At 50.0% G+C, this 24,237-nt stretch overlaps 2 protein-coding genes across 13 annotated transcripts; one reads left to right on the forward strand and one right to left on the reverse strand.

Moving 5' to 3' along the window:
• The first annotated feature begins 56 nt into the window (after nucleotides 1-56).
• Nucleotides 57-21,271, forward strand: PIAS3 (protein inhibitor of activated STAT 3). Of its 8 annotated transcripts, XM_041126134.1 has the most exons (16): nucleotides 68-585; nucleotides 1,664-1,721; nucleotides 2,549-2,818; nucleotides 5,003-5,468; nucleotides 9,298-9,382; nucleotides 10,112-10,162; nucleotides 12,639-12,729; nucleotides 14,259-14,393; nucleotides 14,563-14,668; nucleotides 15,282-15,355; nucleotides 15,873-16,033; nucleotides 16,499-16,635; nucleotides 17,068-17,239; nucleotides 17,579-17,712; nucleotides 18,900-18,937; nucleotides 19,721-21,271. In XM_041126134.1, exons 4-16 carry the CDS (start codon nucleotides 5,006-5,008, stop codon nucleotides 19,988-19,990), a joined length of 1,917 nt encoding a protein of 638 aa, XP_040982068.1. In that variant the 5' UTR covers nucleotides 68-585; nucleotides 1,664-1,721; nucleotides 2,549-2,818; nucleotides 5,003-5,005; the 3' UTR covers nucleotides 19,991-21,271. The 8 variants fall into 8 exon arrangements, 6 of the variants coding, with proteins under 6 accessions (XP_029881171.1, XP_029881168.1, XP_029881170.1 ...); XR_003924944.2 differs by lacking the exons at nucleotides 1,664-1,721; nucleotides 2,549-2,818 and adding an exon at nucleotides 17,875-18,004 and having other exon boundaries at nucleotides 63-585; nucleotides 19,721-19,800; XM_030025306.2 differs by lacking the exon at nucleotides 2,549-2,818.
• On the reverse strand, nucleotides 20,763-24,200 carry NUDT17 (nudix hydrolase 17). Of its 5 annotated transcripts, XM_030025314.2 has the most exons (8): nucleotides 24,001-24,200; nucleotides 23,461-23,583; nucleotides 23,181-23,364; nucleotides 23,062-23,087; nucleotides 22,843-22,935; nucleotides 22,555-22,653; nucleotides 22,335-22,471; nucleotides 21,990-22,222 (listed from the first exon to the last, which is right to left on the reverse strand). In XM_030025314.2, exons 1-8 carry the CDS (start codon nucleotides 24,070-24,072, stop codon nucleotides 22,063-22,065), a joined length of 894 nt encoding a protein of 297 aa, XP_029881174.1. In that variant the 5' UTR covers nucleotides 24,073-24,200; the 3' UTR covers nucleotides 21,990-22,062. The 5 variants fall into 5 exon arrangements, with proteins under 5 accessions (XP_029881175.1, XP_029881178.1, XP_029881174.1 ...); XM_030025315.2 differs by lacking the exon at nucleotides 22,335-22,471 and having other exon boundaries at nucleotides 20,763-22,222; XM_030025316.2 differs by lacking the exon at nucleotides 22,555-22,653 and having other exon boundaries at nucleotides 22,335-22,510.
• Nucleotides 24,201-24,237: the final 37 nt, after the last annotated feature.

The raw sequence follows: 24,237 nt of genomic DNA on the forward strand, positions 1-24,237 counted from the left end.
GGGTGAGGTGGGGGGTCCTGGCTGGGGGGTTGGTGGGAGATGGGGTGTGACACCCCAGAAGAGCTCACAGCCCCGGTCAGTCCCCGCGTCCCAGGCCAGGACTAGGGAGTGGTGCTGGACAGACTGCGGGCCAGGACTGTACAGCACCAGTCCCGTACTGGACCCGTCCTATACAGCACCAGCGCCATACAGCACCAGTCCCATACTGGGCAAGTACCATGTAGCACCAGTCCCATATAGCACCGGCCCCGTACTGGACCAGTCCCATAGAGCACCAGTCCCATCCTGGACCAGTCCCCCCCCCCCGAGTCCATACGGGACCCGTTACCCCTGGGCGCAGGCCCCTCCCATCCCGTCCCGGGGGCGGGGCAGGGCGAGGCGGAGTGGGCGTGGCGAAGGGGAAGTGGGCGTGGCGCTGAGCCTGCGCGGCTGGCGCGGAGTTGCGCGACGCTCCCTGCCTACGCCCCGCCCCCGCTCCCTTTCCCCGTCCCCTGCGCCGTGCGGCCGCGGCGGGGCGCGGAGTTTGCCTCGATCCCTGCGCGGCGGCTGCCATGTCCCAAGATGGCGGAGGCGGCGGAGCTGAAGGTGCGGCGGGGCGGGCGGGAGCCGAGTGGCACCGGGGACCCGGCAGTGCGGGGCTGGGGCGGGGGCTGAGGGGGGTGTGGGGATGGAGTGAGGCAGTGTGGGGCCGAGGGGGTCTGTGGGGATGGAGTGAGGCAGTGTGGGGCTGGGGGGGGTCTGTGGGGATGGAGTGAGGTAGTGTGGGGCTGGGAGGGGGTCTGTGGGGCTGGATGGAGTGAGGCAGCGTGGGGCTGAGGGGCTCTGTGGGGATGGAGCCAGGCAGTGTGGGGTTGAGGGGATGTCTGGGGCCGGGGATCAGGCAGCCTGGGGCTGAAAGGATGTGGGGGACTGAGAGGATGCATGGTGCCAGGGGGATGTGTGGGGCTGGGGGACTTTGCAGTGGGCCCAAGGAGGTGTGTGGGGCTGGGGATGTTTTGCAGACAGATGGGGTGGCCGTGTTGGCCTGTGGGACAGGGGGCTGTGGGGTGCCAGAGACAGGGGTTAGGGCTGTACTGGGGTGTAGGGCAGTGGTGGATGAAGAGGTGTGGGAGCCAGGTGGGGGGCTGTGGGGACAGCCGGTGTGGGGTGCAGAGGTGAGGAGGAATGGGGATTCTGGGGTTGGAGTGCACAGGGGGGCTGAGGTGAGCCAAGGGATCCTGACTCGGGGGCAGAGCCATGGGGGGAAGGTACAGGGACCACCGGGGCAAAGGGACCGTAGCGAGGGTGCCAGCGTCGGAACCTTTGTGCACTGAGTGATGGGTGAAGCTGGCGAGTGCGGCAGTGAGCCTGGTGGGCTTGTCCATGAGAAGAGGGGCTGAAAGACCTTGGGGGGCTTTAGAAGTGCAGAGCCGTGGAGAGAGAGGTAGAAAACCAAAGGATGGGAGAGCCAAGAGCCGGAGTGGTTCAGAGCCTTGAAGGATGCCAGGGGGAAGGTAGGGGAGCAGAAAAGGACCGCAGGCTGGAGAGGGGACGATGTGGAGGCAGGTTTGGGGTGCAGTATGGGAGGAGGGAGCAGAGAGCGTGTAACATGGTAGTGCTGCACCAGTGCTCACAGCTGGATGGGGTTTCATCTCCCTCCACTCTCTTTTTCTCGTTTTTTTAGGAGTCAGAGTGTGTCACCACCTTTGCCCACCAGACTGTGGAATATGAAATTGCCCCTGGTAACTAATTCCAAAGCTGATTTTTTTTTTTTTCTCTCCTTGTTGGTGGTTTAATATTTTTTCCCCCACAGGCTGGAATATAGGTCTTAGCTGGCTGAAGTGGCCTAGGAGTCCTGCCGCCTTCCCTGTGCTGGGAACAGTAAGACATTTGGGAACTGGCACCTTTTTGGCAGGCAGCCATAGCAAGAACATAATTCTCCAGAGTAATATTTATCTGTAATCTTTCCAGCAGTGCCCTGTCCAAATTTTGATACAGCTTTATGGTGTGATCTTTCTCCCTCCCCTAAAACTTAAGCCTGACTACAACAGGAGCCCTATCAAGTGGCAAAACATTAACAGTATTGGCAGAGAAATTGGTTCCGATAATTGTAATTGGGTGACTTGGGACTGCGCAGAAGTTGAGCTCCAGCAACTGCGTCCGTAATCCTGCAATTTGGGGACATAGTTTAGCAAACGGTAAAGCTGAGTGTGACCCAGGGCGAAGTGTCTGTAATGTTTTCTGCTCCGCTTCCTCTGCGGATAAATCCCTGCAGAGGAATTGTGGTTTAAGACTAGGTGTAGCTTAGTGCACAGGTTTACCTCTCTGGGGTTTGGCCCCTGCCCCTGGGTGCCAGCCCTTTGAGGCTTCTCCAGTTTACTTTTGAATTTCTGCTCCCTTTCCCTTGTCCATCTCCCCTACCCCCCTTTCTGGTTTCCTCGCCAGGAGTTTGTTTAAGCTTTTTACCATCTGTGTCTCATTGTAAAAGCAAGACGAGCCAGTTGAAAACAAAATGATTTCTCCTTATAAAGCCCGTAGTTGGCTTAAGACACTTTCCTTTATTTAAAAGACCGAACGGTGACTCCCCTGGACAGAGAAGAAATTTGCGGATGTGCCTTGTTCAACAGCGGCACGATCAGACTTGAGTCTGCTGCAGATCCATCCGCTACCCAAGCCTCAGGTGCCCTCTGACAGCTCTCGATTGCCAACTCTTACGGCAACAAAGAGAGTTTTTTTCCGCTGCTCTGATGCTCTGAGCGGTAATCGGAGAGGCTTCAGGGGTAGATAAGAGTCCACAGCTGCTGCAGCGGTGGTGACACAGCCATCCTATGTCACAAATGCGAGTGTTTTTTAATAATAAATGTGAATCTCGTGCTGGTGAGCCATGCTACACTAATCTCCTGCCGGTTGAAGGACTCTGGAGGATTTTTAGGAGGAATAGGTGTGGGAAGGTCGGTTCTTTTACAATGATTGTTGCAAAAGGGGAGGGAGTTGGTAAGAGGAATATTTGATAAATGTGCATCCCTAATGTGTCTTTTCTGAGAGGTATTTAAAACAGGCACTATCAAAGTTGAGAGACCCCAAGTTGAGCTTTTTCCTCTTAAAGGACAGAGGTTTCCTGCTTCTAAAAAATTCTCCTGGCTCCAAAAAGGGGGAAAAAAAATAATCATTATTCTCTTGAACGTATCACCCAGCAAAGGTAATAAGCAAATCCCACGCAACCTACAGGGTTTGATGTGCTTTTTTCTACATGAAACCTTAATCTGACACTGTGTCTGTTCTGTATTGGGGACCACATGGCACTTTTTGTAATGACAGAGCTGGCTTTGATAGCTTTACCAAATACTTCCCTGTTTTTTTCCCCACTGGAAAGTGGAACATCTGTCACGTTGTCCTCCTGAGATGCTGCGTTTTTGTTGCGTGGGTAACAAAATCCTCATACAGCGAATTACACTGCCTTAAAACCCCTTGGCACATAGACCAGAATCAATTAACTATCTAATAAGCTTGACCTGTAGATTATGGAGGCGTGCCTCTTCATTCGGTATTTATAAGTGACTCTAGAAAACTTGGTCTGTAAGATGTAAAGTCGAGATGTTCCCGTCAGCTCTTCTTGAAGGAAATTTAGCTCTGATGGGTTTGAGAATCAATCCAAATGCAAAATACGCCTCCTGTTAAACTGACGAGGTTTCAGCTTTTATTTTGCATTTCTTTTATCAAAGGGGTTGCAGTTTTTTGGCATTTCTGAACTCACAGAAGCCAACCTTTCCCCTCTACCCCACTGGTACTCCACTGCAGCTGGATGAAGCCCCTCCATGGAACCAAAATCATGGATTTAAACCCCACAAAATTATAACTAATTTGAGAACAATTCTACTACTGTTGAATAAGTTGCATTTTGGGAGCCTAAAGGGAAACGTCTTTCTAGATGCAGAGTGGTGGTGAAACTCTGTGTGCCTTTTCTTATTTAAAAGGGAGAGTGTTGGGAGTTGCTCCTATCCCAGGTTTAACCCTCTTTTACTTGCATGAAAGAAAAGATTGTGCTATAATTTGTGTGTGTATATATACACATAGAAGTATATATGTGCTTCCGCAGCACTCTTTGTCATCCCATGGGTGTTTCTGCTTAAACAAGTTATTCCAAAATCATATTACGAGTTCAGGAGAAGGATGATTTTGTGAACGACTGCAGGATTGAGCTGAGTTTCTAGGTCTCTTGCCTGGTGTGACTGCAGAGAGGTCTGTGAGACCCTTTTTATTTTTCCTTCTGTGAAATGGGAATAATTCTCTATTTTCTCTGCTTCGGGCATCTTTCAACTTAACACTGTCAGGCTTGTTGGACTCATGGTGAGAATTAGGAGGTTGCTGTTGGGGAGACTCCTGTCAGTGAGTGGGGTTGATAAATGATGCCAGCCAAGGTATAGAGGTGGCGCCTGATGCATGTTCTTGCTTAATTGCAGCCTTTCTCATTAATGGCTGATGTCTGTTTTTGGATTCAATGTCTGATGTGTCTCTTTAGAGGAACATCGGGCCAAAACTGGGCATTCCCAAAGTATATTTTAGAAATAAAAGAATAAAAGGCTGAAAACCTCTGCAGTCACACTGGGGCTTGGCTTTTCTAAGCCAGCCTGAAGGAGACTTAAAGCGAGAGCTTTAAACCCAGAGAGGTACAAAAGCTTTAGTTTAAATGCAAGGTTGACCCTACAAGAAATTGTCAGCATTTATTCAAAGATAAGGTGATTTAACAACCGTTTGGGTGTTAGGAACTGCTCAGGGGTCCATTGAATTGGGAAGTGAATGCTACCTTTTGCATTTCCAGATCCAAGCAAAGTATCTAAAAGTAAACCCAAATCTAAATATTTACAGTTCTGCTACTAACGAGTTATTGATGACAAGGGGAACTTCAAACTTGACAGTGTCTCTTTTAAGGCCTCCACCATCTTCCTTAATGAACCCATGGCTTGTTTTTGGATTGTGTCTGTCACACAGCGATTGTAATGGTGGTCGTTTTATTTTCTTGCAGCATATGGTTATGAGCTTTAGGGTATCAGAATTACAAGTTCTCTTGGGCTTTGCTGGAAGGAACAAAAGTGGAAGGAAGCACGAACTTCTCACAAAGGCCTTACAGCTGCTGAAATCTGGCTGCAGCCCGGCTGTCCAGATGAAAATTAAAGAACTGTACCGGCGGAGGTTCCCGAGAAAGATCTTAACCCCTTCGGACTTGTCAATGCTCCACATTCAGGCAGGGCAACTGCCTTCGGCCACTGCGCTGACACAGGGCACCGTGTGTCACCTGCCCTATGACCACAGCTCTGCTGCTGCCACCGTGCCAGCGGCTCTGCTGCCTCCGGTGCCTGTGCTGGGACCCAAGCACGAGACAGACATTCAGCACCTATCGCCACCCATACATCCTGTCCATCCGGATGTCAAGATGAAGAGGCTGCCCTTCTACGATGTTTATGATGAGTTGATAAAACCCACCACGTTAGGTACGTTAAAAAATGCTCAGTCCTCTTGTTCTTTGGAGGCTCCTTTTGTTCGCTCAGATAGAAGGATTTGAGCTAGAGACCTTTCAACAAGGAGTGGTGTGAGTGGATTCAAAAGGCTGATATCCACATGAAAGTGGGATTTCATAGACTCATGGAATGGTTTGGGTTGGAAGAGACCTTTAAAGGTCACCTAGTCTGACCCCCCTGCCATGAGTGGGGACATCTCCCACTCAATCAGGTTGCTCAGAGCCCCGTCCAACCTGACCTTGAATGTCTGCAGTGATGGGGCATCGACCACCTCTCTGGGCAACCTGGGCCAGTGCCTCACCATCCCCAGCGTAAAACATTTCTTCCTGACGTCTGGTCTGAATCTCTCCTCTTTTAGTTTAAAACCATCGCCCCTTGTCCTGTCGCTACAGGCCCTACTAAAAAGTCTGTCCCCATCTTTCTTATAACTATTGAAAGGCCACAGTGAGGTCTCCCTGGAGCCTTCTCTTCTCCAGGCTGAACAACCCCAACTCTCTCAGCCTGTCCTCGTAGCAGAGGCGTTCCAGCCCTCAAATCGTTTGAACCAATAATTTCCAACTCTGGGCTGCCAGAAGTGGAAGCTTTTAGTTGCTTGTCAGTCTTGTTCCAAATTTATTTGCATGAAAAAGGCTATTTCTCTCCCAGCTGACACCTTTTCTGTTAAGTGTATATTTTATAAGTATATGTAAGTTTTGGATTATTTACTGTTTTCACTTGATAGAGCCTGGGGTTTTCTTTGTGTTCTGAATTGTGAAGTTTTCTCTGGTCTGTGGTATGTCAGCATTTGGGTCCTAATCCCAAGAGAATAAAACCAAGGATAAATTGGCATGGGCTCCCTTTCTGAACAAATCAGTGAATGCCAGGGGAATTAATTATAAAAAGTGGTTTGTTATTTTTGCAAACAACTGGTGTTACAACTTCCAGCAAAATCCTCCGCCACCTTTAAGTCTTAATTCTGCTTTAATTGTTAACAAACATGTAGTCCTAAAATCTTCCAATATCTAAAATTAATGATCTGTTTTATGCATAATAATCCAGCTTGAAGGTTGCAAAGATGAGAAGAGGTCGGCTCTGTGGAGATGAGAAAACTTGACGTCAGGCAGGAAGCAAACGGGGATCTTAAATAAGAGCTGAAATGGGGTATGGCAAAAGGGCAAAGCTGCTTGTTTTTCGACATGATGTGGAGGCTGAGCGCTCCAATGCTTCCTCATTTGTAAAATAGGGAAGAGAAAATGTTGGTTTTTGCTTAATTCCAGAAAAGTTGTGTGTTTGCTGTAATCTTTAAAATGCTGGTGGGGAGACGTACGGTACAGAGTTAGCCTAGTAATTGCTGGTGGTTTTGGAAGCGCTGCTGCACTTGGGGTGATTTGGGCCCATGAAGAAGGGAGATTTCTTCTGGTTTTTAGAATAAGTTGTATTTTTACTTTAGATTGAGCCCTTCTGGCCTCTTTGGACTAGATCCACCCATCTTATGCCTTTTAAATGGTTTTTGCTTGGATTCAGGGTGGTTTTCCTTTCATATAAACATAGTAATGTTTGCTAAAGTGAAGATAAGTGTGTCTGTACTCCAACCAAAACCCATGTGCTTTTTTTGGGGGGGGGGGTGATTTGGTTTTGTTACTGTTTTGCTAAAAATTGCCTTTTCTTAGGTTTGGCTTTGATCAATCTCTCAGAAAACCTGTGGTTAAGCTTCTTCCCTGAAATGGGATACGCGCCTTGCGAAAGAAATGATTTTTTTTTTTTCTCTCCCTTGATAAAACTCCCTTCCTTATGTGTTGGTGCTTGAACTTGAGTTTTTATGTAATTCCTAGGGGATCATGGACTTTTATTTTTGCCTTCTGGTGGTTTGTGTCTTTCTTCTCCCTTTAGCTGTGTAAATGTCCCCTTCCCATTCTTTTATTTTAGTTACTTGGGGCAATTTTATTATAAGTGTCCAGATATGAAGGTTGTGGTATCAGAAAAATGTCAGAAATAAGCAATATGTGGGAAGGAAAAATGAAAACAGGATGGAGAGGGTGCTGATGGGTGGAGACAGTGTCATGGGGGTTAATGATAAAGCCTCCTGGACCGTCCATGCTTTGTTTGCTGCAAGTGAGGAGTATCCAAGCTTTGGCTTTCCTACTCCCCATCCTATACGAAACCTCTAGCTGTGTTACTCTGAATCTTGGAGATGTCTGAATCTCGGAGATGTCGGTGTTTCTCTCTGGGTTGGATGAAGGCTGTCAGCTGAGCAATAACACTGGTTATAAATTGCTTGTTAGGTAGAGGTTGGTTATCAGTTATAAATGGAGGCAGCAGAGAACAGAGCAAGCTGCAGATTTTGAGCAGCTTTACCCTGGCGCTGTTTGGAACAGAATCAGGATCCGATTTTGTCATCGAGGAGTGAAAGGCTTAGGCAGAAAGTCCTAAGATGGTCAAAATTCCTCTGAATGTCTCCAGTCCTGTCTGCCAGCCCGTTGCCACTGCTGCAGGTCCTGGGGAAGATCTGGCAGGTCATCTGCCAGGAAACTCAGGGCCTCTCATTCCTCGCATTCCTGAGCTGCAGGAGGCTGGAGAAGCAAAACCCCTGCCCCACTGAGGAATCTGTGCTTGAATGTGCTTTTTGGGGAGGCCAGCGTAAGGGTGTCCCTCTCCGAAGGCAGGTGGCACAGAGGATGAAGCTAACCTTCTCCTCTGCGGATCCATAGTCGCTGTGGATGGTCACGCTGTGGCCAGCTCATGACAAGTGTTACCGAACTCATTGAAATAAATAAAAGATCAAAATATGAGATTTACACTAACACATGCCACTGTGATAAAGTCCTCAGCTTCGTTGTCTCCTGACCCAGGGATGCTCCATGTCCCAGAGAGCACTGGTGGGAGCTGTTGTTGCTCAGGACTTCTCCTGATGAGTGTAAAAACGAGTGCAGAAGAGGCCAGATGGGCTCTTTGCAAATTACACTGGCTGACAATGTCAGTGGTCTTCGTTCTAGGATACTGATACTCTGCAAATATTAATAAAGTAGTTTATGGTGGTTGTGAGGGAGGCAGACACCTGCCAGTTTTACTGAGGGAGAAGCTCAGGCATAAAAGAAGTAGTAACTTGGTTAAGGTCGGGGTAAGAGAGGGGGAAATCCTGGTTTATTTTTACATGTATTTTGCACAGAATGTTTTTACTGTGCTCATCACTAACCCTCGCATAAAATTCTTGATTCTCCCGTTATGTGGGTTTCTCCGCGTGTGTTTATTTTTAATCAAGGGCATGGCTGGTTTTCTGGAAATTCGCCATGACTCTGACCATGTGTTCGAGGACAAAATGGCAATGCCTGATTATTGTTCGGCAACTGTACTTACTCCATAACCACAGTAATTATTATAATTTCCAAGGCAATGGATGACCTCTGCCATTCCCTTTGCTCCGCATTTGATCTCACTCTTCCCAACCTGTCTGCTGATCCCTGGGAAGCGCTGTGCAGCTCTTCATGGACTCGGGAGGCTGTTGCAGACCCAGGAGAGTGAGCGGGCAGTTTTCCCGATTTTCTCACCATTTGCTATCTGTGCAAGCCACCTTACTTTCCAGGCCTCAGTTTTCCTTGTAAATAAAATGATGGAAACTGAACGTCTACCTTGAAAGACAGACCTGACGCTTGGTTACATGGACAAGGACTTGGAGGGCCCCTGCATGGAAACTGCAGTTCATTTTGATGACAGATTGTGTTCTGCTTTTAGTGGATGCTGTCCTGTGTTTATGACAAGCCTTGGTGCCTGCACGGGTAAGGATGACTTAATGATGATGTAATTTGTCTTAAATTCTCTTTGTCAGCCTCAACAAACAGTCAACGGTTTGAAGAAGCTCACTTCACCTTTGCTCTAACCCCCCAGCAAGTTCAACAGATCCTCACCTCCCGGTAAGCGAAATGGCATCTCTCTGGATGCTTCCCTGCTGTGGCTGCATGTTCTTCCCCGGCAGAATGGGGAGTGGAGTCAGGAGGAAAAATGGGCAGAGTTTGGATGAGCTGAGCCTGGCAGCTGAGGAGGTCAGGGACAGTCGGAATAGGAGGAAGCGCTGAATCTTAAACAATTCACGTTTCTGTGCTCCAGTGCAGTATGGGAGAATAAAATGCCAAGCTGGGTGTGGAAAGGGGAGTTCCTTGATGTCAGCGGTGCTGTGCTGCTTACAGCTGTTGAGGACCTGCCTCAAATCTTGCAGAGTGGAATTCTTGTATGGAAGAAAGACAATGTGGTAATGAGGGTAAAAACATGCTAGTTGATCCCAAAATTTAGGACTACCCTCTACCTGTGCTTACAAACATGATCATTTGTTTGCACTGGCAAGCCTGTAGTTGGCATTATATTCTTAAAACTCAGCAGTAGGAAGAACCTTTGAGGTTGATTTTCTGCTTTTCCCACCACTCTCTCTTCTGTTCGATGGTCTTTTGCTTTATGTCCTTGTTTGGACTATGCCTGCTAGTTCAGACAGGTATTACTTGTTTTTACAATTCGGCGGCTGCACTGATTTTATTCATAGTACAACTAACATGTATCAATATTAATATAACTTAATAAAATTTTAGGCTGTTGTAGTTGTAATTCTCCGTTAAGTGCTGCTGACAGTCTTAAGAACTTTTCTGTTGCAGAGATATCTTACCAGGTGCCAAATGTGATTACACTATACAGGTGCAATTAAGGTAAGGTAATGTCTTTTTGATGAATGCATTAAGTCCTGTTCCCTGAGCTAGTGCATCGGTATTAATTTGTCCTTGATTTTGCTGAATCGTGCTTGTAGCACTTGATTTTGTTTGCAGTTGCATGTCAATTTGCTCAGAGGAAATTTTAAACGTTTGGTGCTGCGTTCTGAACTCTGGTTTCTATATGGGAGTGAATAGAAAACCTATATGAGGTTTCTATATGGGAGTTTCTATATGTGAAACACCCAACTAAGAGGGTCTTTCTGAACTCAGTGAGGCTGAGTGAGTGTTCGTGTTGTCTTCTCTCTCTGGGTGGCACTTCGCTGGCACAGGTGACATGGCCTTGTGCATGAGTTTTTTTCAATTTTAAGTGTAGTAAAATCTAATCTTTTTCAGAGCTTTGCGCACTTATGTAGAATGCATTTCTTTCTCTTCTCCATTTTAATTATTTGCCTTATTGCAGATTCATTGCAAAAGGCAGAATAAAAGGCAAAAACTACATTACCTTAAAATTTGAACGTTTTTTGATATCCACCTAGTTATTACTCAGGAAAGTGCAAGACATGTTGGAGAGCGTGAGTAGAAAAATACTTGAAAGTGCTTCACGGATTACCCTCTGATTCTTGCAGCCAGCACCAGGGTGGTTATTTAAGTGCCTACCCACGCTGTCTTGTGGCACTAAACAGGAACTGAGGAGGTTCCTGCCCAACATTCAACCCTTGGCAGGGTTAAAAAACATTAAATTTTATTATCAGGGGTTTGAACTTGGCAAAGAGACAGAGAATCACCGCTGTACTCTCAGAAAAAAAGTGATGAGGAGTTTAGGGCTTTAGTTGTGATATCTGGAAGTCTGAAGAAAAGCGGTTATTTGAAATTGAAGTCTTTGATTTAATTCAAAAGAGAGCCTTTTGGTTTTCAGGAGGGCATTCCACATTAATTATGATTCTGCGACAATGTCTTTCTGATATGGGGCTTTACAGTCACAGTTTTCCTGCTGTGTCCATCTGTTCCGCTCTTGCGCGCAGAGCTGGTGGAGCGAAGCATACGGGCATCCTGTTCCCTGAAATGCATCAGGAGGTGGATGCTTGGAAATGTCTCTTCTGTAGCGCAGAAAAACACCATGTGTGTTTTTGAAGGACCAGTTTCAGTGTATATATATGTCTCTTACTATGTTTTGGATATTGGAGATGAAACAGAGTTTACCAAACAGTCCACCAGGAAACTTTCAGGAGTCTCCTGGGTGTTCAGAGTGCATCCCTTCACCTGAAGAAGTGAACCTTTATTCAGCAAACTTTAGTGCAGGAGTTAAAAATGACAGTGGGACCATTTCTTCTCTCCTGCTGATATGCTTCAGCGTATGCAGTATTCTTATGTTGCCAAGCAAGAAAAAGATTAACTCTCAGTTTTATTCTTTGTTTCATTTGGCAAGCAGAGAGAGGTTAAAGAACAATAAGATCAGATTTATTTTTTGAGAACATTGGTGGTGTGGCTCTGCGTCGGCGTGACATGCCAGGGCTTGATCTTGCAGCTCAGAAAAAGCCGGCTGAGGTCACAGTCTGACTCATGACTACGCAGCAGGACTGTGGTTTCAGCATGGGGAGTCGTCTCTGGTGGAGCACCCTCCTTTCAGAGAAAATAGAGTGCACGGCCATCTGATTAAATGGGATTAGGATTTGAAGCGGAGCCCATTCTGGGTTGCTGGTGCTGATGGTTGGACTCGATGATCTTAAAGGTCTTTTCCAACCTAAATGACTCTGATTCTATGATGAGGGAGGCAATGGTAGGATATCAAGTGGTGGTGAATGAGGTTTGAGAGAGTCCAAACAGTAACCAGTCTGTCCTATTGGAAGATTCACTTTGGGTCAAATATAACTTTTTAGTTCCTCAGGTGCTTGTGTTGGGTAACTTAAACAGATGTAGTTCCTTGCATCTTGAAGCGCTGCAGAATCTATAGGTGAAGTTGCACGTGATCGCGCCCAAACCTGGATTAAACCATCTGATACAACGCTGCTGGTGTGGGAATTATATCAGGGTGGCCAGAGTGAATGGCAGTCCTTCTTCATCCTAAATGGCACCTAGGGTTAGCTGTCTGTACTGCTCGAACCCGGAGCTCGGGTTTGTGTCATTCTTGGAATGATGTTAGGCCAGAGGAATACACTTTGCCTTTGCAACATCGATTCTGGATAGCCTAAATTGTCATCTGGGCTGAAAAAAATTAGCCCTGTCCCTGCAGGCTTCACAGCATGCATGTTCGCAGTTGTTTTAAGTTGCTGGCATTTTTCTGTCTTGTTTCTTGTATCGCTTTTGCTGCACGTAGGGTTTGAAACACATGTAGGGCTGTTCATCTGCTTAAGTGTTTTCCAGCCATTGATCTGTTCTGCTTGGAAAATGTTTTTCCCTTTTTAAAGGGAAGTTTGGCTGCTGTTTTTTGCAAGTGTCACCACTCACTTGCCAGTTTCTCCTTCCTGCTTCTTAGGTTTTGCTTGTGTGAAACCAGCTGTCCCCAAGAAGATTACTTCCCTCCTAACTTATTTGTCAAGGTCAATGGAAAACTCTGTCCCCTGCCTGTGAGTAAATCTTATTTCTTCTTAGCATGTTGTAGACTAAAGTCTGCCCTTTTACACAGCTGTAGCTTCCAGTGAGTGCAGTGGGAGTGTATTTTCTGGAAATTAAAGACTGACTTGAAGAAATTATGGGGTTAGAGCGCAAAACTGATTTCATATTACAGGGCTGTGGATTGGTGATGAAAGCTGCTCTTTGATTCAAGGAGTGTGGTCTTTAAGTAGAAGAATATGCAAACTTTGGGCCTGATTTTTTTTTTTGGTTGGTTGGTTTTTAAACCAGCAGATTCCCTCTCTGGTTTTTTTGCATGCCTCTTTTGACAAGAAACTTGATAATAAAAATGCAGAGTAAAATCTGAGATAAATGGAATAATGGCACTGCCTTTAGTTTACTGCATTGCAGGAAGACCTGGATGTTCCAGTCAAGGCTGGGGTCCTTTGTGCTGGGTAATGTATAAAAACATAATAAGAAATAGTGCTTGCCCCGGTTTACAGTCCAAAAAGGGATGTGATTCAGTGTCACAGCTAGGAAAGGCATCAGAGGTTTGACAGTCTTAGGCCAGTTCCCTGTCAACTGTCGCACGCTGGCTTCGCTCCATTATAGCTGGCACCTTTTGCAATCAAACCTGCAGAACAGCCTCTAATGCTCTGCCTGAGCCGCTCCCTTAATATTTTTAGAGATTTGCATTTTTTGCCTCAGATATTCTGTCTTGTTTGGGCCGAGACAATTAATAACCTGTTTTAAAAAATAAAAATAAAAATAGAGAGAGATTGTTTCCGGCCTCGTGGGGCAGAAAGAGGGAAGTGCATATGAGATGCAAGATGGCTAAAGGGTCCCCCCCAGCTTCTGCTCACAGATAAGTTTTCTTTCGTTCATTTGGATGAGTCATCTGCAGCTGAGAAGCTGTTTGTACGGGCTGTGCACAGCACAGCAGCTCAACGGGAACGCTTTTTTTGTTTTACTTCTGCTTAAACTGTGATGAGTGGCTGCTGAATCAGTCTCAAGCTGCCCAGTCTAACTGAGGGTGATGAAAAAAGGGTGGTGTAAATCTCTCTGAATTACAGAAAAGGCACTCTTGGGCTGAGTAATGGGATGGGTTTCTAATCAAGTTGGAATGTGGATATAATGAAGCAAAAATGAGATCAACATGACATTTCTCACAGGATGTAATTTTTTATCTTAACAGCCTCATTGATCTGGGTAGGATTTGGTTTTTAATTCAATGCCATTTGTGCCCAACACATCCTGGACTGACAGTTCTGTGTTGGTGGAGGGGTTCAGCTTATGATGGGATTCTAGTGTGCTTGTCAGCGTAAGGATATTAGAGGGAACCTTTATTCTTAATTTCTTGACGTTGAGGAATAATAATGTACTGCTTTGAAATTTGTGGAGGAGTTCTCATACAAGCTCTAAGGTGTGACATGAAATATCTGGAGGTGCAATGTGCCATGAAGTAATTGGGTTTGTAGATTCTTGTACGTGGCCTTACACCTTGGAGAGAATTTTATATCAGGTAATCTTTCTTCCTTTGCAGGGTTATCTCCCACCCACAAAAAACGGCGCAGAGCCAAAGCGACCCAGCCGCCCCGTCAATATCACTCCATTGGCACGACTTTCAGCAACTGTCCCGAACACGATTGTAGTGAACTGGTCCTCGGAGTTTGGCAGGGTGAGTGAGGTGAAAGCCGTTTCCCATTTGCTGCTGTTCCTTAACTACCGGTTGTTTGCAGCCTCGGGTAATTTTTGCAGTAGCATCAAGCTGTGCAGATCCCAGAGGGCCCTCTCCTTTTCTGGTGGGTTTTTTCTAGGTCTGAGCAGTGTCACCTTCTTTTCCACAGAACTACTCTCTGTCGGTGTACCTGGTGAAGCAGCTGACGTCAGTAACACTGCTACAGAAGCTAAGAGCCAAGGGTATCCGAAATCCAGACCATTCGCGAGCCCTGAGTAGGTATCCCCTTGTGAAGGTGTAACTGTGTTTGATCTGATCCTGTGCTAAGTCCGGGCAGACAGAGCAGGTCTGAATTAGCAAGCGAGGGCAGTTGCAGGTCTTTGTGTGCACCCCTTCTTGCAAACCTGCCCACGCTTGCCGAGTCCTGTTGATGAGAACCTGATGGGAAGGTAAGGACTGTAAAGATAATGGATTATTTTTCAGTGATACCATTCAACAAAGCTCTAAATCAAACTGTCCTTTAGATTGCTGCCCATCTCGGTTGTGATACTTCTAAAACACATGTCCCGTGAGCAGCAGTGGTGCCATTGCTGCTTGCACTCAAATTGTATGCTGTTGCCCTACAACCAAATGTTTCCTCTGGGCTGTCATTTTACAGGAAGGGTGTAAAATCTTTTAAGGTAGGGACTGTCTCTTTGGTCCAGCTAAGGAGACTTGCCGGAGCTGTTAACCTAATAGTAATAGTGTCTGCTGCTGTAAGCATTACCTGCCTGTAGTTTGCATAATAAGTGTCATGGTGCAAATTAGAAGTCATGTCTGTACGTATTTATGCATGTAAAAGAAGGAGGATGTTGACAGGAGACCTTTTTTCCCCTCCTCTTCTTTCAGTCAAAGAAAAACTAACAGCTGATCCTGACAGTGAGATAGCTACAACGAGCTTACGAGTTTCCCTGATGTGTCCAGTAGGTTTCTACATTTTTGTTCATTTTTCTTGGACAGGCCTTTGTGAACAGCTTCCCGCTTTACCTTACCGTTGCGTAGGAATGCTTTGGAGTGAGATGAGAGCTAATGCTGCTGCAGCCCTGCTTTTGTTGAAAAGTCAGCTTTGACTCCTAAATAAAAGCAGAACCGCTTTCTTTCACGCATAAAAAAATTGCCAAGTTTGTTGGCCTAAACTGCCTAGCCAAAAAATGTCTTCTGTTGACCTGATCCTTGTCTTTCACCTTTGCTATTAGCATGTGTTTGAGGTGGAAGTGAGCTTAAAACCAAAACAAAACGCAGAAATACCCTCAGGAAAGCTTGTTTTCTCTCGCATGTTAATTCTTCATTGACATTTAGTTTAACCTCTTGTTAAACATGCTAGAGTGCTGGGCAGGGGAAAAAAGGGAATAAGCAGGGAATAACACCGCTGGCTTTACTTCGTGCTGTGAGAGGTGGTTAGTACGAAACCAGCTTCATTTCCTCTTTCTTGTCCCCTAGCTGGGTAAGATGAGGCTGATTGTGCCCTGCCGAGCCACCACGTGCACCCACCTCCAGTGCTTCGACGCAGCGCTCTACCTTCAAATGAATGAGAAGAAACCCACATGGACTTGTCCTGTGTGTGATAAGAAAGCCCCGTACGACAACCTCATAATCGACGGGTGAGCTGAGCAGGCTTCTTACACAGTCTTTAGCCTGGATAATGTTTTTCTTTTAAGGCTTATCCTCTAATGCTAGCATATATAGACAAGTTACAGCCTTGAATAACTTAAAATCTGATTTTCATTCCCTAAACTGCTTTGATGCCCATCTGGAGAGATTTCTCCTGAAGAACAAGAAGCCTTTGTCAAAATCTTGGCTTCCTTGCTGGCAGTCTCTGCAGAGGCAGTAATGAGGGAACCTGCTTACCGGGGTTTGAACAGAGCCCTCCTGTGTACATCAGCCCATCGTAAAACTAAACTGGCAGGTGATACGGCACAGATTTTAGAACAGTAATTCTTCGTACCCCTTTTCACCCATCTCCTGAGCACCATCAGTCCTGCGTCATTTCTGCCATCCGTGTGCGTGTGTTTATGTGTGAGTCCTTGTAGCGTTTGCTCTCCCCAGCTTGTGCTTTCACCCGGCAGGTTGTTCATGGAAATCCTGAACTCCTGCACGGACTGTGATGAGATACAGTTCATGGAGGATGGCTCCTGGTGCCCCATGAAGCCGAAGAAGGAGAACCAGGAGGTGTGCCAGACATCTGCGTTCAGTGGGATTGAGGGTATGGGAGCTTTGGTCACCAATTCTGGTTTTGGACGTCTTTTTTTGCCAAAGCAATGTTTACACTTACAATTTTTACATTTACAAAGCGACATTTGGAGTGTTTCAGATCCCATGTGGGAGCCGGTATTTGGGATCACACTGAAATACCAGGAGCATGACAGGCACTTAGGAAACCACTGTGGAGTAAGTGCTACAAAAAGCACGAAAAATGCAGGTTCCTCTTGAAACTGCAGCATTAATTCCAGGTGGGCTATGGAGACCTGGCCGTTAGTGTGGGGATGATGCTTCTGTTCTGGGATGGGGTGTGGATTTGCTACAAGGTGTTTTGAAGTCCCGAGTATATGGCAGGGTTGTCGTGCTTGTAGAGGCAGCGGTGTTTCGCTCGTCTCCATTTCAGCAGCTGAAGCTGATGGCTGATTTTCCTCTGCAGCCAGCTCCCTTTACACTGTGAGCTCCGAGGGCAAGAACTCATCGGAGGGCAAAAAAAAAGTGGAGGTTATTGATCTCACTCTGGACAGCTCGTCAGATGAGGAGGAGCCGCCTGCCAAGAAGCAGTGCCCGGTCTCCAGCGTGGCTCTTCCGACAGCAGCCGGGCCCAAGGGGTAAGGCAGCGCAGGAACCTGACCCCCCTGCTTTGCTGGGCTTTGGCTTGTTTCGCTTCCTGCTTTCTGCTTGCTTCCTTTCCTGAATGCTGATGCCGTCGCAGTAACCGGATCCGAGTCTGCTCTGTCCCTGGGAAGCATTGCTGCTGCTTTCCACATCTGGCCAGGGTGAGGTGACACAGCTCATTGACCACGGGATGGGGGAGGAGGGAGGGCTTGTTTTTGCTGTAGGTACGGTAGCATCAGGGGTTTATTTTGGCGATAAGCGACAAAGGAATTTTACCCTCAGCATGCCGTTCTGCTTTTGTTAAGGTTCATTGGGTCTGTATTCTCTTTCAGGGTATTAAGTATTGATCACCAGCCGTCTTCTGTGCTTCGAAGTCCTCCCATGGCAGCTCTTGGCAGCGACTATCTCTCCAACCTCCCCGTTCCTGACTACCATCCTTCCTACCAGGTGCCCTCAGAGCTTCAAGGTAACAACCAAGACCTCTGGCAGCATTTACCAAATACACACAATTGTACCAGTTTACCAGACTAAGCAGCTGGCTGTAACAGCTGGTGCCCTGGCCTTCTATTCCACTGAGCTATGGAGGCCTTTGGGTCACGCACACACTTCGTCTTTCTTGGCCTGGCAGCTACTGCAGAACAGAGCAAGTATTTTTGAGTGACAGAGTTCACTGGCCCAACACAGAAGAAGGAAGAAGGAAACTAGAGTACCTCCCTCCTGGGGCACGACTCTGGAGACATTTCTCTAGGGGCCTGCAGGTGAGATCTTGACTGGCAGAAGAGCTTGAAATCGGTTTGTTAATTACAGATCACAGGTAGGAATGACCCAGGTTTTGGCTGGTTAGCATGTCCCAGGGCCACCAGGGAATGAGGCTGTGACTTCTTTTCGTGGGCTCTTGTTGTTCCTGGCTGGCAGGGTGTGATACAGGTTGTGTGTCCTAACCCAGCAGAAGGAAAGAGAGGGGCTCATGTCCATGACTGAGTAAACTCTCCCTTCCTGCTTAGAGGGGAATAATAAACCATTCCCAGGAATGCCCTGGTCTGGGGATCCCCATGTGCTTTACAGGAGTTATTTATGCCTCGGTTGTGTGTAAAGCCTGGTTTTACAGGCAGGGAGGCTGCTATCCAGAGAGATGAGGCGATGGGCTTGAGTCCACCCATCAGGTCAGCAGTAGAGACCTGAAAATACTCTCTGTCCTGCGTGCAGTTCACGTGTCCCTCGTGCCTGATTTGATGCATGTGCGGTTGCTGTCTGATGGAGTGAGTTTGGTCAAGACCCTGAAGCAGAGCGGTTCAAAGTGTCGTGGTGTTGCCAGCCTGGTTGGGGCTGTGCTGACCCAGCCTTTTGTGATTTGCTGAGCTTTGCTGGAACTTGGTTTTGGTGCCGGGCCCCGCGACAGCTGTAGAGAAGTGAAATTTAATTGGCCCTGTGCTGTTTCATTGCTGAGGCCACGCGATGAGTTACAGGGGGGCTGTAGGAACAGAGCTGGAGTTTGTGATGGAGTTGGAGCTGACAATATTGTGGTACCTAGTACTCGGAAGCAGCCTGAACCCATCTGCTTCTGTCTCTCCGTTAGCATGGTTTGGCTCCCCTTCCTGCCAAGAAATTTGTTTACCATCAAGAGATTTATTTTTCCCCTTTTTATTTTTCTAGGTCTGGATTTGTTTTCCTTCCTTCAAACTGAAAATCAGGTAAGTTGGGTTTTTGGTGGGGTTTTTTTTGTTTCGTTTTTGTTTTTCTTTTCTCCTCGCCAAATCTGCAGACTGGCAAATGCATCCCTCTTCACTCAGCCAACCTTCCTCCTCCTCCATCCTCTTCCTCTGTGAGAACTGTTGTAGGACAGTGGTGGGGGTGCCAGCTCTGCGGTTGCACGGGCATCGCCTGACACCACAGGGAGACACTTAGTGTCTGCCCAGCACCTCTCCTCTTTCACATTATCTGCTTTCTTGAGTCTGCCTTACTAGGGCAAATTCAGAATTGCCGAGGGCTCGGAGGTGGAAGTGGTTTGCTTCTCTGGGGCTGAATCCATGCAGGCGTTGGAGAGCGAGGGTAGAAAGCGGTGGGATTTGGCGACAGTCGCCAAGAGTTGATTTGTCCTGTCAGCGTTGTGCAGAGGTGGCTCGGTGTAGGGCACGGATCCACGCACATGTGGCTTTTCAGGGTGGTCACTGTAGGCTCCATCTTCTTTCTCTGTGCTGGGCTTTATTTCTTGCTGCTGCCGCGTGTCTTTTCTCTGCCATTCTCACCTCTGAAGCCTGCGCTTGCACTGGGTTGTGCTGACAGGAGGCAGCGGGTGTCAATGGTTCAGGGCCAGTCTTGGTAATCTGGTACATTGATCTGGGGAGCTCTGGGAGCGATCCCTGTGCGACCTGTCCTCTCTGTGGGCGCATGCCTTCTCTGAAGGGCTGCCTGGGCCTGGGGCCAGGGTTTTGTGGGTACTGTGAGCTGATCAGGGGTTTTCCTTTGCTTGGCAGCATTACAGCCCTTCCGTGATCACCTCCCTGGATGAGCAGGACACGCTCAGCCATTTCTTCCAGTACAGAGGCACATCTAGCCACTTCATAAACATGAATCCCCTGGCCCCCGTGATGGCAGGATCTCACAGCACCATCAGCCCTGCCGGTGGCCGCATCAGCAGCATCGTCTCCACCAGCACGCTGCGAGAGAGCCACGGACACAATGGGGCAATAAGTAGCAATGCGGCGCTCCCGGGCTGCAGGCCAGACATCATTTCCCTGGACTAAGCCCACGCTGATGGCTGTTATTCCCTTTACCAGGGATGGGAGACAAGGGCAGGTTTCCAGTAGCTGCCTTAGGGATTGGCTTCCCTCTCTGGGGCTGGAAGGACCTGACCAAGAACCCTTCAGTTGTGTCTCTCCTCTCTCGACTGAGGCCATCTCCCCGCAGTGTAAGCAGTGCCCCCAGGCCTTGCGCTGGTGGTTTCCAGTCCTCTGTTAGGAAGGATACGTCCCAGCGCTGTATCAGTGCATGTGTGTGCTCCGTTGGGATGTTCTGGGGAGGGCCTGTTTCCGAGGGTTAACCAAACCCCATGACTTTAAAGAAGTATTTTACAACCATTTATATAATGTAGGATTCTGCTACAGATATCAAAGAGCTGAGGAGGATAATTCAACCGCCCCTCTGCCGCGGGAGCAGCACCCGCTGCCCAGAAGCAGCAAGTCCTGCACATACACCTGCCCAAACCCCCCGTGGACCCTCACAAGTCAGGCTGGGGCTGGCTGCAGCTGCCTCCCAAGCCCCGCCCTGGAAATTAATCCTCGTTTTTAACGGAAGGCGGTGGGGAGTGGGGCGAGCAGATGCAAACGGGGCTGCCTTGGATGAGGACAGGGTGAGGTGAGCGACCCGGGAGGGAGGCGGCGCGGGCGCCCTGACTACGCTGCTGCCTCCTGCCTGTCCCTCTAGTGACAGTACTGTCTCAGTTGTAATTACGATGTATTTTTTAAAAAAATGTAGATTTGTTTTCCTGCTTTTAAATATTTCCAGTGCAGACCTGTACAGAGAACAAATAGATGATCTATATTTTCAGTTGCAGCTTTTGTACATGTAAAACTCCAAAGACTTCCCTGTCTCTCTATCTACGTGAGGACTAAATGAAGGTTGTGTTGTCTCCAGGGATGACGTATCACCCGTTGCACAAATTATTTATGTATTTAAATGTATTCTTTAGTTTGTAACCTCTACAGCAATGTACCTGCTGCTTTGTGAGTGTCCAAACAGGCTTGCTGCCTGCTGCCAAGCTCATCTCCGAATTGCTGCAGCGACAGGCAGATGGGTGATGTGGCTCACTGCGAGGCTGAGCGTGGAGAGGTATCACATGTAGCAATTTTTTTAGCACCTTTTTTTTTTTTTTTTTTTTTTAAACTGCTCCTTCCCTGAAATTCAAAGCAGTGTCCATGCTGGTGGGTCGGGACGGGGGAGCAGCGCACAGTATTCTGCTTGGACGATTTCCTATTCCTTGTAACCGTGGTAAATATTTCAATGCAATAAAGCCGTTAAATCCTGAAGATCTGCTGATTTGTGTGGTGACTGCGTGTGTGGAGCTGCTCCGGTTTAGCAGGAGCCAAACTGCTGCTGCTTCTGCTCTGGTGTGAAGAGCAGGAGTTGGGGGGCAAAAGAGTGCGGGGCTCGCCTGCATGTGCTCCCAAACCCCTCTGAATGGGTTTTTGGAGTTTCTGAACTTCCGCATTCCTGAAATCCCCTGCTGGAGGGCAGTTGTTATGAACGAGATCCCACCGAGGTACCGGGCTGGCTCGCCAAGGGCTTAGCTCACCGACATACCCTAACTCTGCTCTGCTTTCCCTGCAGCTGAGCCGTGACAGCACAGCGGCTCTGCTCCAGGTACCGCCAGGCTGACAACATGTCTTTTATAAACCCAGCCCTGTCACACACACCAGGAGCAGCTGGCAGCTGTGCTGGGGCACGTACCCAGCTTGATCCTGAGCTGCTTGAGCCCTTGGAGCAGTTTCTGTATGGTGCAGGGTCCGCCTTAACCCAAAAGAAGCCCACCCAGCCCAGCTTGCGCACATTATTGGGGGACTCCAGTCTTGGTTAGCCCATGGGTGCTGATCCTGCCACCCCACTAAGCCGTGACCCCTCCGGGCCACCCTGCTGTCCTCTCCTTGCCCTTCCTGTGGCAGGTAGGGTCCCCACCTGCCCGTCACACTACCCCGCCTTGCTTCCCTGCCACTTGAGATCCCTGTCCTGCTCTAGCACGGACTCCGGTCCCTGTGGGCAGTAACTTTATTCCCTTCACCGGCGGCTGCAGGAGCAGCGTGATGCTGCCCTAGGGCTGGACTCATCCCCGCTCCCCGAGGGACTGCAGCCAGAGCCGGAGGGCGAATTTGGTGCCGGTGCTGACCCGTTCCACGTCCTCCCCTTTGGCCGGAGCTGTGTTCAGGAAGGTCGAGGTCAGGAGCTGGGTGGTGCTGGAGGAGCCGTTGTTCAGCTCTGTGATGCTGAGAAAGGGAAAGCCATTAGGGACAAGACGACATGGGTCCTGGGGCTCTGCACCCCTGTTTCTTACTGCCCCAGTGTCCCTGACCCCAAGGCATGCGGGCACGTCCTCACCCGACGGTGGCTGGCAGCACGCTGGGACCATTTCCCAAACTCTCTGTTCCGTCCTCGGTGGCTGCAATGGCCTCCAGGACGGGGGGCTCCAGCCAGGCGTAGGCGCTCACCTCGCTCTCGCTGGGACACATCCTGGCCTGAACCCCGAGGCAGCGCTCAGGCGAGGAATCACCCCCCCCACCCAGGGACAAACCGCAATGGCCCTGGTCCAGGCGCTCACCTCCAGCTGCTCATGGGACTCAGTGGAGAGGAGCAGCAGGTAGGTCACGATGTGGTGACGGCGCGGCAGTCCCTGGCTCAGCATGGGTGGGTAGATGGACTGGTGGGGGGACACGGGTGGGGTGTGCTTGTGGATGGGAGGGGACCCTGGGGTCCCGAGCAGGGGATGTGGTCAGTGGGTGGGGGGATGTGTCAACTGGGTGCTGTCCCCCCACCCAGGGGTGCTCAGCTCCATGGGGGGGAGTTGGCGGTGCTGAGGCCACCCTCCCCCAGCTGAGCAGGATGTTACCTCCCAGAGGCCAAGCATTCTCCAGGAGAAGGTTCCCGCTTCCAGGCGCAGCCCTGTCTCCTCCTCCAGCTCCCGCAGCCCCACGTCCAGCAGCTGTGGCCAAGGAGAAAATGGGGGGGGGGCAGAGGGGCATGTCAGGGTGCACCAGCACCCCCCAACGCCCGCTGCCCCTCTCCTCTCCCAGGCAGAGGCTGTATGGTCCACATGTTGTCCCCTCACCTCTTCATCCAGCTCCACGTGCCCACCTGGGAGGAGGGACAGTGGGTTAAGGGCACCTCAAAGTAACCAGCACCCTGGATTTCCACTCCCCACCCCGGCCCCACCCTGGCCAGACTCACCGGGTGGCACCCAGACGTTGGGGAAGATGCTGAGGGTGCTGGCGCGGCGGGTGAGCAGGATGCGGCCGGTGCTGGTCTGCAGCAGCACGGCCACCCCTGCGGCCACCCCCCGGCCCCGCAGCTCGGCAGGGAGGGCGAGCTCCGGCTTCTCCCCCAGGTGCTTGGCGGGGCAGAAGGAGGGTCTCTGTCGGGGGGGGGGGGGAAGGTGACCTGAGGGGACAGGGCGGCGGGGGGGGGTGGCACTTGGGGGGGACCCAGGGGTCCCTCGGCCCCCACCCACCTTGAGGAGGGCGGTGGTGGAGCCGGGGAAGGCCACGTCCGAGAGGAGGAAGCGGCCGCGGTCCAGGCCGCAGCTCACCACGGCCGCGTCCTCGTGTGCCGGGCAGAAGGCGCCGGTGACGCTCTGCGGGCAGGGGACGGCGAGGGCAGCGCCAGCGGGGGACGGTGGCGGCGTGGCCATTGTCAAGGCACCACAACACCATGGCGCCACGACGGCCACGGCACCGCGACAGCGACGGTCGTGGCGCCGTGACGGCCACCATTGTGGCACCACGACGGCCACGGCACCGTGCAGGGGAGCACCCCCCCCCCCCCCCTCACACCCCTCCTTGCCCCACGCAGGGGCCTGCAGGCTCACGCTCCCCCACCCTCCTTGCGCACGCTCAAGCGCGCAACCTTTGCGCACGCAGGCACCCCTCGTCCCGCTGTGCGCGCCACTTGCACACTCACCCCCCCGCCCTGCGCACGCTTTGCTCGACCCCCTCCCCCCTCCCGCTCCACGCCGCCTTGGCGCTCGCCCCCCCTCCCGCCCCCCCGGTACCTGCCCGAAGCGCGCGGGTCCCCCCGCCCCGCCGCACCGCACGTGCACCAGCACGCGCGCCAGCCCCGCCATGGGCGCCGCAGGGGGGGCGGGGCCTGCCGGGGTGGGGTGGTGGGGGCGGAGCCTACCCTGGCCAACCAGCGCGCCCCCTGCCGGCGGCCGCTGAGGCGGCACCAGCCCCGGGCAGGCGGGGGGCGGGGGGCCGGTGTCACCCACCGCAACCCCAGCCCACCCCCC

This window comes from Aquila chrysaetos, chromosome 9 (assembly GCF_900496995.4).
Source record: "Aquila chrysaetos chrysaetos chromosome 9, bAquChr1.4, whole genome shotgun sequence".
In the NCBI taxonomy this organism is placed as follows: domain Eukaryota; kingdom Metazoa; phylum Chordata; class Aves; order Accipitriformes; family Accipitridae; genus Aquila; species Aquila chrysaetos.